The sequence below is a fragment of the Gymnogyps californianus genome, chromosome 8 (genome assembly GCF_018139145.2).
Source record: "Gymnogyps californianus isolate 813 chromosome 8, ASM1813914v2, whole genome shotgun sequence".
NCBI lineage: Eukaryota > Metazoa > Chordata > Aves > Accipitriformes > Cathartidae > Gymnogyps > Gymnogyps californianus.
Genome location: NC_059478.1, coordinates 29,266,103 through 29,279,260, shown reverse-complemented (window position 1 = coordinate 29,279,260; position 13,158 = coordinate 29,266,103). Strand labels below are relative to the sequence as shown.

Genomic DNA, 13,158 nt, shown 5'->3' with positions numbered 1-13,158 from the left:
CAATAAATCAATTTTGTTACTTGTTTTTGGTTCTTTCAGTTGCTGAGCATTCCTACAGGGGCATACCAGATAGTTTGTAAAAGAAATGGAGGCATTCAGAAGAATTAGTGAATTAAGTAGGTCTGTGTTGTCTTTTTTTTTTTTTTTTTTTTTTTGAAACAAAGACGCATTAGTGGGGGGGAGGAGGGCATGTGTTATGTGTAGACTATATACACTCAGCTTGTTTTCCTCTGCCTGAGACTGCTGCCTAAGCTTTTCTTGTTCTGCCTGACAATACCTCTTTCACTTGATTTTTTCCAATTCATTGTTTGTGTTGTGATTTGGCCAGTGTAAGCTGCCTGTGGGTGGGTATTGTATCCTGTTGCGTGCTTAGCGTAGTCCAGATTGCAAGGTTTAGGTACCTGGCTTCTATTGAAATAAAAGGGAAGTGATCTTCATCTCTGACAGTCTCTTAGGTGTATCAGTGATAGTAAGGTGGAAAGGCTGTATATTAAAGCATACATAGCTGCTTGCATTTCTATTTCCTGCTCAGTTTTCATACCTGAGCAGGAAAAATAACAAGTATTTGTTTACCTAGTCAATTATTCTCTTTTATCTTCAATCAGGAATAATATGCCTGAATGTTTGCTGTGCTTGATGTGTGTCTGAGGGCTTGAAGGTATTTTTCAGCCTGACTTGTATTTAGATCTGTGGAAGTGCTTTATTGAGATTGAGACCCTTTGTTCGTCGAAAGTTACGGAAGGCAAAATCAACAGAACTCGTTTCAACCCTGTGTTGCAACGTTCCAAATATCTAAGTACAACTGTGCTACAAATACTAGTCTATTGAGCTAGAGGAGTGTCCTATAGCTTTGATGGAAATGGTAAAGATTTGTTTAGAATTCCCATGATGCTTTTTTTTCTGATGAATGGAGAGTGAGGAATTTTATGAAACTTGAAGGTTCACACTTAAAAAAATAACTAGCCTTGTTCTTCAAAGTCCCTCTTTCCACATCTTTCCTTTTCCTTCCATTTAAACCTTCCCTGTGGGCACAATCAGCAAGTTGCTCTTTAATCAGATACTGACATAAATAATAGCAGAACTTAGTCTATAGTAGTGATTTTTCAGAGCAAATGTTCATTTAAGATGTGACATCTGGATTTTTTTTATTTTCCATTGTGCGCGGTTTAGCAGTAAACAAGAATTCCTCAGCTTGAGTAAAGAGAACTTAGAGTAGACCTGCTTTACTTTGGAGACAGAAATGCTTTCTTCTGTATTAGATAAGAGTAAACAATAAGATTAATAGTTTTAGATTGATAATCAGTCTGCTGCTATTAAAATATGAAGTTACCTTAATTTCAATATGTACTAGTAATATAATTTGATAGGTTTTTGCTATATTTCATTTAGAAATGTTAGGTTTATCATTGTTCAAATTCTAACTTTTAATGTGTGTGCTAATTTATTAACAAAATCTTTATGAAAGTCAGTATCTGTATAAAGAAGATAGTGTTGAAACTGTAAAGCTTAATGCTTTTCTGCATCTGTGAAAGGAGAAAACATTCCATATACTGTCTAGATAAACACTCTTATGATTTTTTTTAAAACAGTAACACTTCTGAGTTGTTTTTTTCCCTTTCTTAAAGCTATTGTTATGTCTGACTGCCAAGAATTTATTGATGATAATTCCCCTGTCATCAGTAGTCACTTTTAAACTTGAATAAATGTCTGTAGAGACAGACTTGATATGACACAGCAAATAACTATGTATGGAGTCTCTGAACAGATAGTGATTACAGCAAGCTAACCTTTCTTCTTCTGACTAAACTTACCAACAGATAAATCTAAAATCTGATAGGCAAAGTTCATTAATCAGCTAGATTGGCCTGCTGGAAATGTTTTCTAGCTGCTGTTAGCATAGGAATTACTGTGTTTGCAGGGGTTAATAGATGGAATCTGATGCAATCCCTCCCATTTTTCCCAGCAGTTTTCATTAGACAAGTGCTCCATAGCAACAGTGAGATCACTGGAGACAGTATTTCATTGATTTCTCCCTCCCGCCCCCTTCCATTTTTGAGCCATTCTTATCACTGAAGTGCAGTTGGGTGAAAAGACAGGGTTTTTTATGCAGAACACTTATGTGGGCTTCTGTCTTGTAAATAATTTGGGAAGCAGAAATCCCTTACATCTTTTGTGTTTAATGTTTCACTATGTATTTAAAGAGAGATACAGGCTTAGGGGGCTGGATAACTGTACCTGCTGTAGCTGATGTTCTTAAGTATTCTTGCATTCTTTGCTGGTCTTCTAGGGAAAAGAATAATGTAGAGCAAGACCTGAAGGAGAAAGAAGATACCATCAAGCAGAGGACAAGTGAGGTCCAGGTAAATAAGACACAAAATTATTGTTCGGACACCTGATATTGCACCATGTGGTGCTTTAATGGCAGTGGTCTGATTACTGAGTCTTTAGATCACATCACTTATTCAGTAAAAAGAAAAAAATTGGTGGCTAAGAAAAAGAATGTACTCTGAAGTGTATTTTCTATATGAATGTGGGTTGGTGCAGGTGTGTATATTTACATAAATGTGCAAGCTCCTAGGATATGTAGCCTGCATGGAGTTTTAAATGAAAATGTTACAAAAGAATAGACTTCCTCTTTTTCTTTTTCCTTTTTTTTTGTTTTGTTTTTTTTTAGCAAGGCTATCTAATGTATAATTAAAACTAAAGAAGACACTGTAGCATGGCAAATTAATAAACTTCAGTGGCTGAATTAAAAGGGCTTGTATATGGGGCTGCTTCTTAAGAGTCGCAGTAATTACCAGCTTGGGAAGAATGTTGCCTCAAGTTAATTTTGCCTAACCTAAGTGAATCTTAAAAATAATCTGTTTGATTTTTATTTAAAAGGGTGACATTGAATTTCCAGAATATTGGAGAATTTAAATTTTACAAGTATTTTACAGGGATTAAACATTATACAGTTAGCATCAGTGTTTAGGGTGCTAACAGAATAGTCAAGCTCTGAATTAAATGCTGCAAAGCAATATTTCAATTAAATTTTAAGCTGCAAAAGCAACTGGAGTTGCTGCTTTAAGAAAAAACTTCAGTGTGATATCTGATTACTTATTTATTTCTACATTTATTTTAGGAATCTTTATGATTTTAAATAATCTTTATTTGATTAAGAGCAAATAATGCATGATTTCTGCATTTTACTTTGTGCTGGGCAGAAAAGAAGCCAATGTGTTAAAACCGTTGTGAATTTTGTGCTTGGCTATTTAATATCCTTAAAGCCTGGGTGATAATTAATAGTCTGACCTTTCAGAAGATAATCAGATGCTGGCCTGTTAGTCACGATGGCAGCCAGATTCAGCAGCTGCAGGAATGCATACAGAAGTTGCCTATGTCTGTGATTCTGTCCATGCATGCAGTGGTCATTCCCCTCCCCACTCTGCAGATTGCCTTTTCACACTGTTAAAAATTCTTATGGGTATTCCTGGTTTTGCACACAGGATGATTTTGTTAGTGTGTACTGGAATCTCTGTGTGTTCATGTGAAGGTTGAATTCTCTGGTGCCTTTGCAGAAAAGGTATATAAAGCTAAATAAAACCTTACCTTTAATGTTACAGTATTAGTGTCATCTGCATGTGTTTAGTGTTTGATAGTCAGCAGCATCACAGAATCAATTAAGTCATTGTATCTAGAGCAGTAATGTTGGAAGCAACTGTCTCGGGTCTTTAACCTCTTCGTGATCACACAAGCTATTTGTCCCTTGTTAAATATAGAGTTATAGAGTTCCGTCAGTCTGCAGAGAAGGAACAGTCTATGACTGGCTTGTCAGAAAAATGAGAAACCATCAGGATCAAATAGGAAATGGCTGCAGCATTTATTTAAGCTGGTGGCGTGTTATCTCTGGTCCCTTTCTTGCTCCTGAATATTGGAGGACCTGCATGTTTCAGGAAACTTTCTAGAACTTCAGCGAATAGGGGTGACAGACTAAGAATATCTTTACATCATGCTTTTTTCTTCTGGTTTTATTCTGATGGTGACATTTCTAAAGATGGTGTACAAAAACAGTGTGTTCTAATCTGCCACCTTGGATCAAGCTAGTTGCATGGCATCACGCTCCAGGGTTTCTGATACCAGAATTATTTCCATGGACACAAATTACAATTTCAGATATAGCCATGGTCTGTGATGGATCAAACTGATTTGTATGGGAGGAGGGAAAGAATGACAGGTTTTTTTTCTTCTATAAAATAATTTATATACTATGTGAATAGATACTAAAAAGCAAAGACAGAAAAAGAGTTGGAAGGAAAACATAGCATACTGATGGGTTTTAATGTGCTTATTAAAATATCAGCTCTTTAGTAGCAAAGGTTAAGGGGTGTTTTTTCTTGAAAAGTTATGGGCAGAGTAACAAAGATCAAGAAACTTCTAAGCCACCATTTCCTTAATTTATTCTGGGATTGAATTAGCATTTTCCTATAAATATGGGAGAATAAACTCAGATATGAAATGTTCCTCTTGGCAGTAGAGAACTTTGTTTTATAGTAAATGTATAACTAAAACATTAGTTTTTGACCACATACCAAGTGGCATCTGAAAATGCCTTTACCTGGCGGTCCCCTTGCCCTCTCATCACCAGCCTGCTCTCCTAGACACAGATGTTGGAGCACAGTGTGCTTCAGCAGCTAGGCACTGCCTCAAGCACTGGGCTTTTGGACACGTTCCTAAGAGTCTCATCTTCCATCCAGCGCTTCACATGTATGGGCATGGTTTGTCAGTCTACCTGCTAAGACTCTGAAATAAGTGGCGATTCTCCTGGCTTTCCCAACAATTACATGTTCCCTAGAATTTTATTGACGTGAAGTCAAAAGGTCTATGTTTTGCTTTTCAGTGGGACACTGAAACTTTGTAAAGAAATTTTGAGAACAAATGCGTGTAACTCCTGAACAAAGCATAATTATGTTTACGTCAATTGGGGGGAAGAAATGTAACTGCATGTGAGACCCTGCTTCAGAGAACGGGGAGGGGGGCGGAAGTGAAAGGTAATTTGGGACTGTGGCCTTCTCTTCTAGCCTTTTGATCTCCTTGTTGGCCTGAGTTTTCTTAAACAGATTTACACTCTGAGTATCCCACTCAGCATTGGATTTTCTCTAGTCTTTGCTTGTTGCAGTGCACCAAAGCCATTAGAAAGTCAGTGAAGTTTGACTTTTCTGTGCTCTTTCAGGGTTAACAGTTCTTAGCACATGAATCGTTTGAAGTACAGACTGGCAAGTTATTAAATCCATTGTCTGTCTGGAAATACAGATCTCTAGACTTTCCTTGTCCTACACTACATTAGCATGGAGAGTTATGATCTTAAATCTAATACAAGGATTACTATTACTGTAAAAATGCTAGTTTGTACCACCTCAAATATGTTAATGGTTTTCATATAGAATCTCATTCAGCATTAAGATGCTTCTTCTCTGCTGAGGGTGTTCTTTGAAATCGAAGCTTAATTGGAGCCTGGTTTACTTCATGAAGATGTATCTTTGAGTATTATCCCCAGTTCTGTATATTGTATCTACTCTGACCTTTTAATTTTGGAGCAGTTATGTGAACATGTTTGGGTTTTGGGTTTGGTTGGGGTTTTTTTCCTTCTTTTCTCTTCTGGGAGCCATCAGGCTTAGTCAGGTCTCTTCAGTGCTTCTCTACTGCTGTGCCTAGGACAGACATTGGGATTCAAGTAACAGTAGCAAGAGTGGATGTGATCTATATTTAGCTTGTGTGTATGTGAATTCTTGCTTCCTTTTGGAGAAAGGAGACTGAAATGTCTTTATGCTGTTACTTTTTCCCCCATTGCTTGTGTTGTCAGCTGATACTTGCTTTTCAAAGCGATGTAAAAAATGAACGGATCGAGATTGTCCCAATTATCCAAGTCAGTAGCTGCTGTAAGAGCTTTTTGTGTGTGCACTGGTTTGTCTTTCATAGATTAGAAATAACCAGTAATTCACCTAGTCTGACTGCTGTACATCAGTCATATACCCTTTACTGAACTTCAGAGTTGATTTGGGGGTTTTTGTGTGGTTTTTTGGTGTTTTGTTTTGTTTGGGTTTTTAGTTTGTTTGGTTGGTTTTGGTTTGGTTTTTTTTTTTTTCATAAAAGCATCTGTGTTGTTTCTTTAGGTAGTCTTCCAGTTGTCTTGAGGTTACCTATTTCCCTAGCATCTGACTATTGCACCATATGCCTTTCTATTTCTATCTGGCTTTTTTGTCCTGATTATCTGGAGGTGTTAGCACATGTGGATAAACTATCTCCCTCACCAAAAAAAACCCCAAACAAAACACCCCTAAAAAAAGACAACAGGATCTTAGCTTAGAGCAGCACACGAATGTATGATCTAATCAGAAATTCACGTCAGCTTGTTTTCTTATCCTCCTTAATTTTCTTTTATCTCTATTCGTTTTTTACTGTTGTTCATGATTCTTCCTTCAATTACCATATTTTCTTGGAAAGGCTGCAATCTTCTCTTTTCATCTAATACTTTTCCTTTTGTATTAATGCTTTTTGATCTCCCTGTATTATCTCTTCCTCTTGACTTTGACAATTCTTTCTTCTTCCTAAATTCTTTTCTTGACATTTTTTCAATGTTATCTCTGCAGTTTGTTGAAGTATAACCATTCCCGTTGCTCAGAAATGAACTAATTATCATATGATGCTACTTAATGTACTTACAACACAAGATACCTACTTCTGTTTCATAAATTAAAAGATGCCATATTGTTGTGTATGGAATGTGCATTTCTTACCAGTACTGTTACATGGAAAATAAGTTTTTGGCTGATTTTTGCAAAATCAGAGGCAGGGATGCTCTAGAGGAGAGTGCATTTGGGTTAATAGTGCACCAGTTTAGTCCTTTACCGTTTTGCTAAAACAAGTTCCTATTTTTGGTCATGTGTTTTTGAAGGGGGAAGGAGCAGAATAAAGAATTTCTATTATTAAGGAACTCAGTAAAACATATTGCTAAAACATAGGAGAGAGACTGTAGCAGCCTGAATAAAGATGACTTCTAAATTCAAAATGAAACCCTAACCTCCCTGTGAGTAAAACAGTTAATGTGTTGATGCACAATCTTCAATATTTCAGTGAGATTCTTTTTACTAAAGAAAAAGCAAATAACCTGATAATTTTTATGTCTTAGAATTAGAATTTGAGAATACTTGCTTGTCTGACATGTTATAAATGCTAGCTTTTGAAATATAATTTGTTGATACTTTGAAATCTGAGTTAGTACTGCAGTTTTTACTGCAGAATTTAGTGGTTAGGAGGAGAGAGGGAACAAATGCAAAGCTAATCTGTTTTATTACAGGATCTACAAGATGAAGTAAAGCGGGAGAGCAATAATCTGCAAAAGCTGCAAGCTCAGAAACAGGAAGCGCAGGAAATCCTTAATGATCTTGATGAGCAGAAGGCCAAGTTGGAAGAGCAACTTAATGATATCAGGCAGAAGTGTGCAGAGGAGGCCCATTTGGTAAGGTCTAGTGGCTAAGGCCCTTGGAAGAGTAAATGCCTCATTTTGAAGAACTCAGCCTTGCAGCGTTAGAGTTGTTGGGGCAGGAGAAATAACTTTTAATGAATAAACAGCCTGAGTGTCAAGATTTTGTGACCAACAGAGAATAGGAAATATGTCACTCACTTCAGTGACCTCCTAATTTAGTATGAGTGTGTCAACTAATATACTGAGATATACTTGCACGTAAATAAGGTTAAGTGCAAACAAATAATGTAAAATTATAATGCAATGTAAGTGTAATTAGAAACACTAATTACTGGGACTGATTTCTTAGCGGTTAACAAAAATCATCTTATGTATATTTTTTTCTAATATAAAGCTATAGTATTTCTTTAAGGTCTAAAATGGTATTTTCAGTATTAAAATATCTGCGTTGGTCAGGAAAACAGCTAGAATACTATGATCTTATTGAGACCAATAAGGAAGTAACCTTTCATTCAGGTATGATCTATTGTCTCTGCAACAGCTATGAGGTTTTTACTTTTTCTGGTCATAAATAATAGTATTTGGATGTGTTTGGAAGTGTTGGGGTTTTTTTTTATTTGGCTTTTGAAATATTGTTCATGCTTTAGATTGCCATGCTGAAGGCTGAAATAACAAGCCAGGAGTCAAAGATTTCAGCGTATGAAGATGAACTGACCAAAGCTCAAGAGGAGCTGAGTCGCCTGCAGCAAGAAACTGCAGAGCTTGAGCATTGCATAGAGTCTGGGAAAGCACAGCTGGGACCTCTTCAGCAACATCTGCAGGATTCACAACAGGAAATCAATTCAGTAATGCAGTGTGAAAGGCATCCCCCCCTCCCCCCCGCCCGCCCAATTTTTATAGCTGACAACCTTTAGTGTGGTTTTTTCTTAAGGGGAAGGCGTTGTTTTCTTTTTTCTTCACTGTTTGCTCATGTCTTTAGTTGCTTACGCATGTGTTCTATGCTAGTAGTTGTTAGGATTCGTAGAAGCTGACTCAAGTCACTCAAGATATTTCATGATTTTTCTTCAAGTTTTGTTAATAAAAAGGGATTAATTTATTATACTTCATAAATAATTTGTCTTAATGTAATGAATGAAAAATGGATAACGCATGTTTAAATTCTCTGTCCAGTAGTTATTTAAGCTTTCTTCCTCAGCCATGGCCTGGGGCACACTCTCACTATTCTTTAATTGATGTGAAGTCAGTATAAAATTACTAATAACATTTACTTAGTGCATTGTTGAAGGGGGAAAGTAAGGTGAATGTAAGAATAAATTGGATTGAGACTAGATACTGAGAAGCAGAGATGGCTGCACTGGTTTTTAAACACTGTGCTTTGAAGTGGCTGCTGTTACGTTAAAGGAACACTTCTGGCTCCTGTCTGTAATCGGTGATTTATTATTACTTCAGTGATGCGTTAGCTTGCACACCCTTTCCTCATCGTTCTTCTCCTTCTCTGACTTGCTAGCTGTCTAATATATTAGCCAGAGTCACATCATTATCAAGTTAAAAACAAAATGAAAAGCCTTCCTATTAACTTTGAACCCTAGAAATGGCTGACTTCTGGGTTGGTCATTTCACACAATTCATGTCTGCAACTTGTTAACAATTTTTTTTTTTTTCTTAAGACTTCCACTGCTAGTGTTCATGCAAGAACACTTTCTTCTTTTGAAGAGCCTTGTAACGTATTCATCATTTTTAAATTTGGCTTTGAGGCTTAGAAACTGAGATGTAAACAAATGGATTTCCATTGTTTCATCACAGGTAGAGAGAAGGTTGTGCTATTTCAATATTAATATACTAGCAAGAGGTACTTGCAATGAACAGATTTGAGGCCAATAATGTAAGTGGTTGTGCTTGACTGTACTACAAACATTTTTTCTTTTTTTAGTAGGTTTTATAGTAGTACTCCTGATTTTATTGCTCTTGGCTTGCAAATAATGAACAATAGGTGCTTTGGTGCTTTAGGCAAGGCTATCTAATGGTTGGTCTGAGGTCAGTGTATTTGAAAGACACCTGGTGTTGTCTTTGCTGCCACCTGACTTGTGACATGTGCAAGGCAATGAAAACTCTATTAGGTGACTGATCTAGCAGAGTCAGTGGGATTTAGACACCTAAATATCTGAACTATGTTCATCCTTCTGCATAATCTGCCAAATCCAGTAATTCCTTCATAACCGGCAGGTTGGTTGTAAATGTTTGCTGTGAGGCACTGCATTAAGCATATTGCTGAAATAATAACATGTGAATGTAACTGTCTGCTTAGGAAGATATACTGTGGATTTTGTAGACTTCAAAAGTCATGTGGGAGAAGATAATGAATTTGTAATTTTCCTTCTTGGAAGATGAGAATTCTGATAAAGCAGCCTTTTTAATTTAGAGTTTAAGGCAACTGCAAATACATAACTTTAAAAAAAAAAAAAAAAAAAACACAACACAGAAAAAAACCCAACAACAACAAAACCCCACCCACCCAAAAAAACCTCCACCCAAACAAAACTAAACAAACAAAAAAACCCTGAAAGCTTTGCAGCTCTTCTTAGGAGTTTGAGTAGAAACAAAGCAACAAGTCTTGATGTTGCCAGTGATGCAGTCTACTTCCTTGGCAGGAGAAGGTTTTCAGGTCTGTCCTTCAACCATGTTGTATCTCTTCTAAATCAGATTTGTGCTTACCTCTCACATTTCACCCTTTGACTGAAAGAACATGGGTTTTATTATATTTGCTTTTGAAAATAAGAATTTCAGACCTTTATCTTCCATCTTATATTTAAGAGGGGATGGTCATATACTAGCTTCTGTGTGCTGCCATACTGATGCATATACATTTATTTCTGTTTACAGGTGCAGACAAAACTTCTTGAGCTGAAAGAATTGGAAAATAACCAATTTAGTTGGCACTCTCAGCCACATAATACACTTGTTAATGGAACTGCGGATCATTCTAGCCTTAGCAACAGCAGCAGTGAAACTGCTAATCTTAACGAGAATGCTGAAAGGGAAAGTATAGCAGAAGATGAACAAATAAACAGTGTGTCTCCAGTGAGTAGTGTTTTGCCTGCTTGATCATGATGCAATGCAGCTGTAGAGTTGGAATAAGTTAAGAATGTATCAAGATTGATTATGTTTTTAAACAGTTGCACAAGTGAAATTTCAGGGTGTTATTCTGAGGGACTATGTTTCCTCAATCTGAAAGCTGATAAGCAGAAAAGGAGGCAATTTTAGCTTGGCTGGAAAGTGGCAATAAAAATTTTTCCGTATTTGTTTCCAAAGCAAAATATCATAAATTGAATAGTAGAATTAACATTAAAGGAGAGCAGCTGTCTCCAGTTGGTGCAACAAGAATGGAATAAGGAATAGTACAGAAAATCTAAAGCTGTCTTGCTTTAAATGTCCTTCCTTATGTCCCAGTAGATTCTGATTTTTTTTTTTTTAAATTTCATAGGGCTTACAGAACATGTCAGTATGTTCTATAATAAGTATGAACCTCCTGAAGTATCCTTCAGTATATTCTTTTAGCTATTTAATACTTAAAATTATATTGTGTAGTCTTATATTTACTTACTTATGGTGAATTGCTTTTATCCTTATATAGATAAGGAATAGTCCTGAAACAACAGCCTCTCTTGTGGAAGAAGAGAAAGAGACCCCAGCTGCAACGATTGCCAAAAAGGTGAGTTTGTTCAGATTTGGGGGAGGAAAAAGTAAACTAAAAAATCCTGGTTAAACTGTTTCAGGCTTGCATCATGTCACTTGCATCAAGGTCATAGAACAACAGACAAATAAAATTGTCACTTCTTATTGTTTATATTTAGAGTGTGATGTCATGAAAACATTCCATCTCATATAGCAGGCAGGTTGTTGTTGAGAAATATTTTGGATCTCTATTGATGAATTATGTAGAATTCTAGCTGTCTCTTCCCCCCCCCCCGGCTTTAAGAAACTACTAAATGGTAACACAAGATGACATAAGTGTTTTCCGTCCTGCATGTCTTAAAAATTTAATAACTTTCTCTACTTCTTTGCATTGCCCAGGAAGATCCATTTGATGCTGAATCTCATCCATTGCCTGATCTAGTTTCTGAAGCCAGCTTAGAGTTCTTCCAGTCTGACCCTTTTGTTGGCAGTAAGTAAACTTTTCTCTCTAAGTGCAGATTTGCAGAAACAGATCTTGTATGAACACACCTCAGACTAATCTTCACCTTGGAACTGCTCTTTATAGAATAAATGTAAAGATGTTTGAGTGACAGGAGTGTGGAGCCAATAGCATTACGAAGATAGAAATGAGAGTTCCAGGGTGTTTCTCCTTCCTTCATCTGGACTTTCTAATTAGCTGTGAAAATTGCACCTTTCCCTCACTGCTCTTCCTGAGTACTTCTCTTGCACCCTTCACCCCCCAGTTGCATTTTGGTCTTCAAGGGGTGGGCATACTTGTGATACATGTGGTGTCGCTAATCTAATTTGCAGCACAGATCCACAAACAGATCAACTGAGGGTTCAGTGAGCTGTGGTGTGGGGAGGGTGTGGGTGGTTGAGAATGAATGGCTGTGGCCTACTTATGGTGAGTTTGGCACTCTGAAAAAGGTAATGTGGAACTGCACCATCTGTTCGTCTTGTGGAAGTGCTGTGCTTTATTTTAAGAACTTGCCACTTACGAATGCTGTTGCTCTGCTTTTATTTTTTTCTTTTATGTTGGAAGAAGTGATCTGTCTATATGGAGCCAGTTGGAGAAGAGGAGTTAATTTGGATTAACTGCTGAAGGAGATGTTTTCAGCTACATTAATATGATTTTACATGCTTTCAGAATCAACATGATCTGATCAATTTAGCTCGTATCGCTTTGAAACGAAAAGAAGCTAAATTTGTTTCAGATCACTTGGCTTCTGAAAGAACGTCAGTGCAGATTTAATACTTTTAATGAATAAATTAAACTAATTTAAAACAGCTTGAATGTTTGTGCATAGATATTGCTTGATTTTTGTTTATATTGAACTGGTCCTACTTACAGCACATGGCAAGGCCTTTCTTTCAGAGGAGAAAGGTATGTCTGTTAGTAGCCAACCTTTTGGGCTTTCTGTGCTCAGTATGTTCAGGGGTAGATACCTACAGCTAAGAGACAGTATATCTGTGTGTCCCAGATGTAGATGAGGGAGTAGAACTGATGCAATTGGGACCATGCATCCAGTACAGAAATGAATGGTGCCTGTGAGAATTAATCAAAACTGGGACTAAGCTTCTATCAGTGGTTAGCCTGGATTACTGTGGTGGTACATACTGCATAATGTGGGTGTTTACGGACAATAGCCAACAGAAATGCATCTTTGAGATGGCTGCTTTTGTGTGTGTTTCATGATGGTAATGAGCTATTTCATGAATATTTGCTTCGTCTAATGCTAGCTCTTTTAGTTCCACTGAAAATAGTGAAACTATTCCTCTGAGTGAGAGTTGTTTAAATTCTAGCTCTAGAAATGAGTTTGTATCCAAAAGACTTCAACTGAATACATGCTTCATGACAAGTAACTTTTTTTTTTTTTTTTTTTTTTTTTTTAAAACAGGTGATCCCTTCAAAGACGACCCTTTTGGGAAAATTGGTAAGTAATGTTGTAACATCTAATGTGTTTGTTTTTCTAAATGATTCCTCCTAGAAGAGTATGTGG

At 36.7% G+C, this 13,158-nt stretch overlaps 1 protein-coding gene across 2 annotated transcripts in view; it reads left to right on the top strand.

The window, feature by feature from the left end:
- Nucleotides 1-13,158, top strand: part of EPS15 (epidermal growth factor receptor pathway substrate 15) — a 52,034-nt gene that overhangs the window by 27,744 nt on the left and 11,132 nt on the right. For both annotated transcript variants that reach the window (XM_050900648.1, XM_050900649.1), the window contains exons 13-19: nt 2,288-2,360; nt 7,337-7,498; nt 8,113-8,310; nt 10,346-10,543; nt 11,097-11,174; nt 11,537-11,627; nt 13,057-13,092. In XM_050900648.1, coding sequence (XP_050756605.1) covers nt 2,288-2,360; nt 7,337-7,498; nt 8,113-8,310; nt 10,346-10,543; nt 11,097-11,174; nt 11,537-11,627; nt 13,057-13,092 — 836 coding nt within the window. The remainder of the gene's footprint in view (nt 1-2,287; nt 2,361-7,336; nt 7,499-8,112; nt 8,311-10,345; nt 10,544-11,096; nt 11,175-11,536; nt 11,628-13,056; nt 13,093-13,158) is intronic.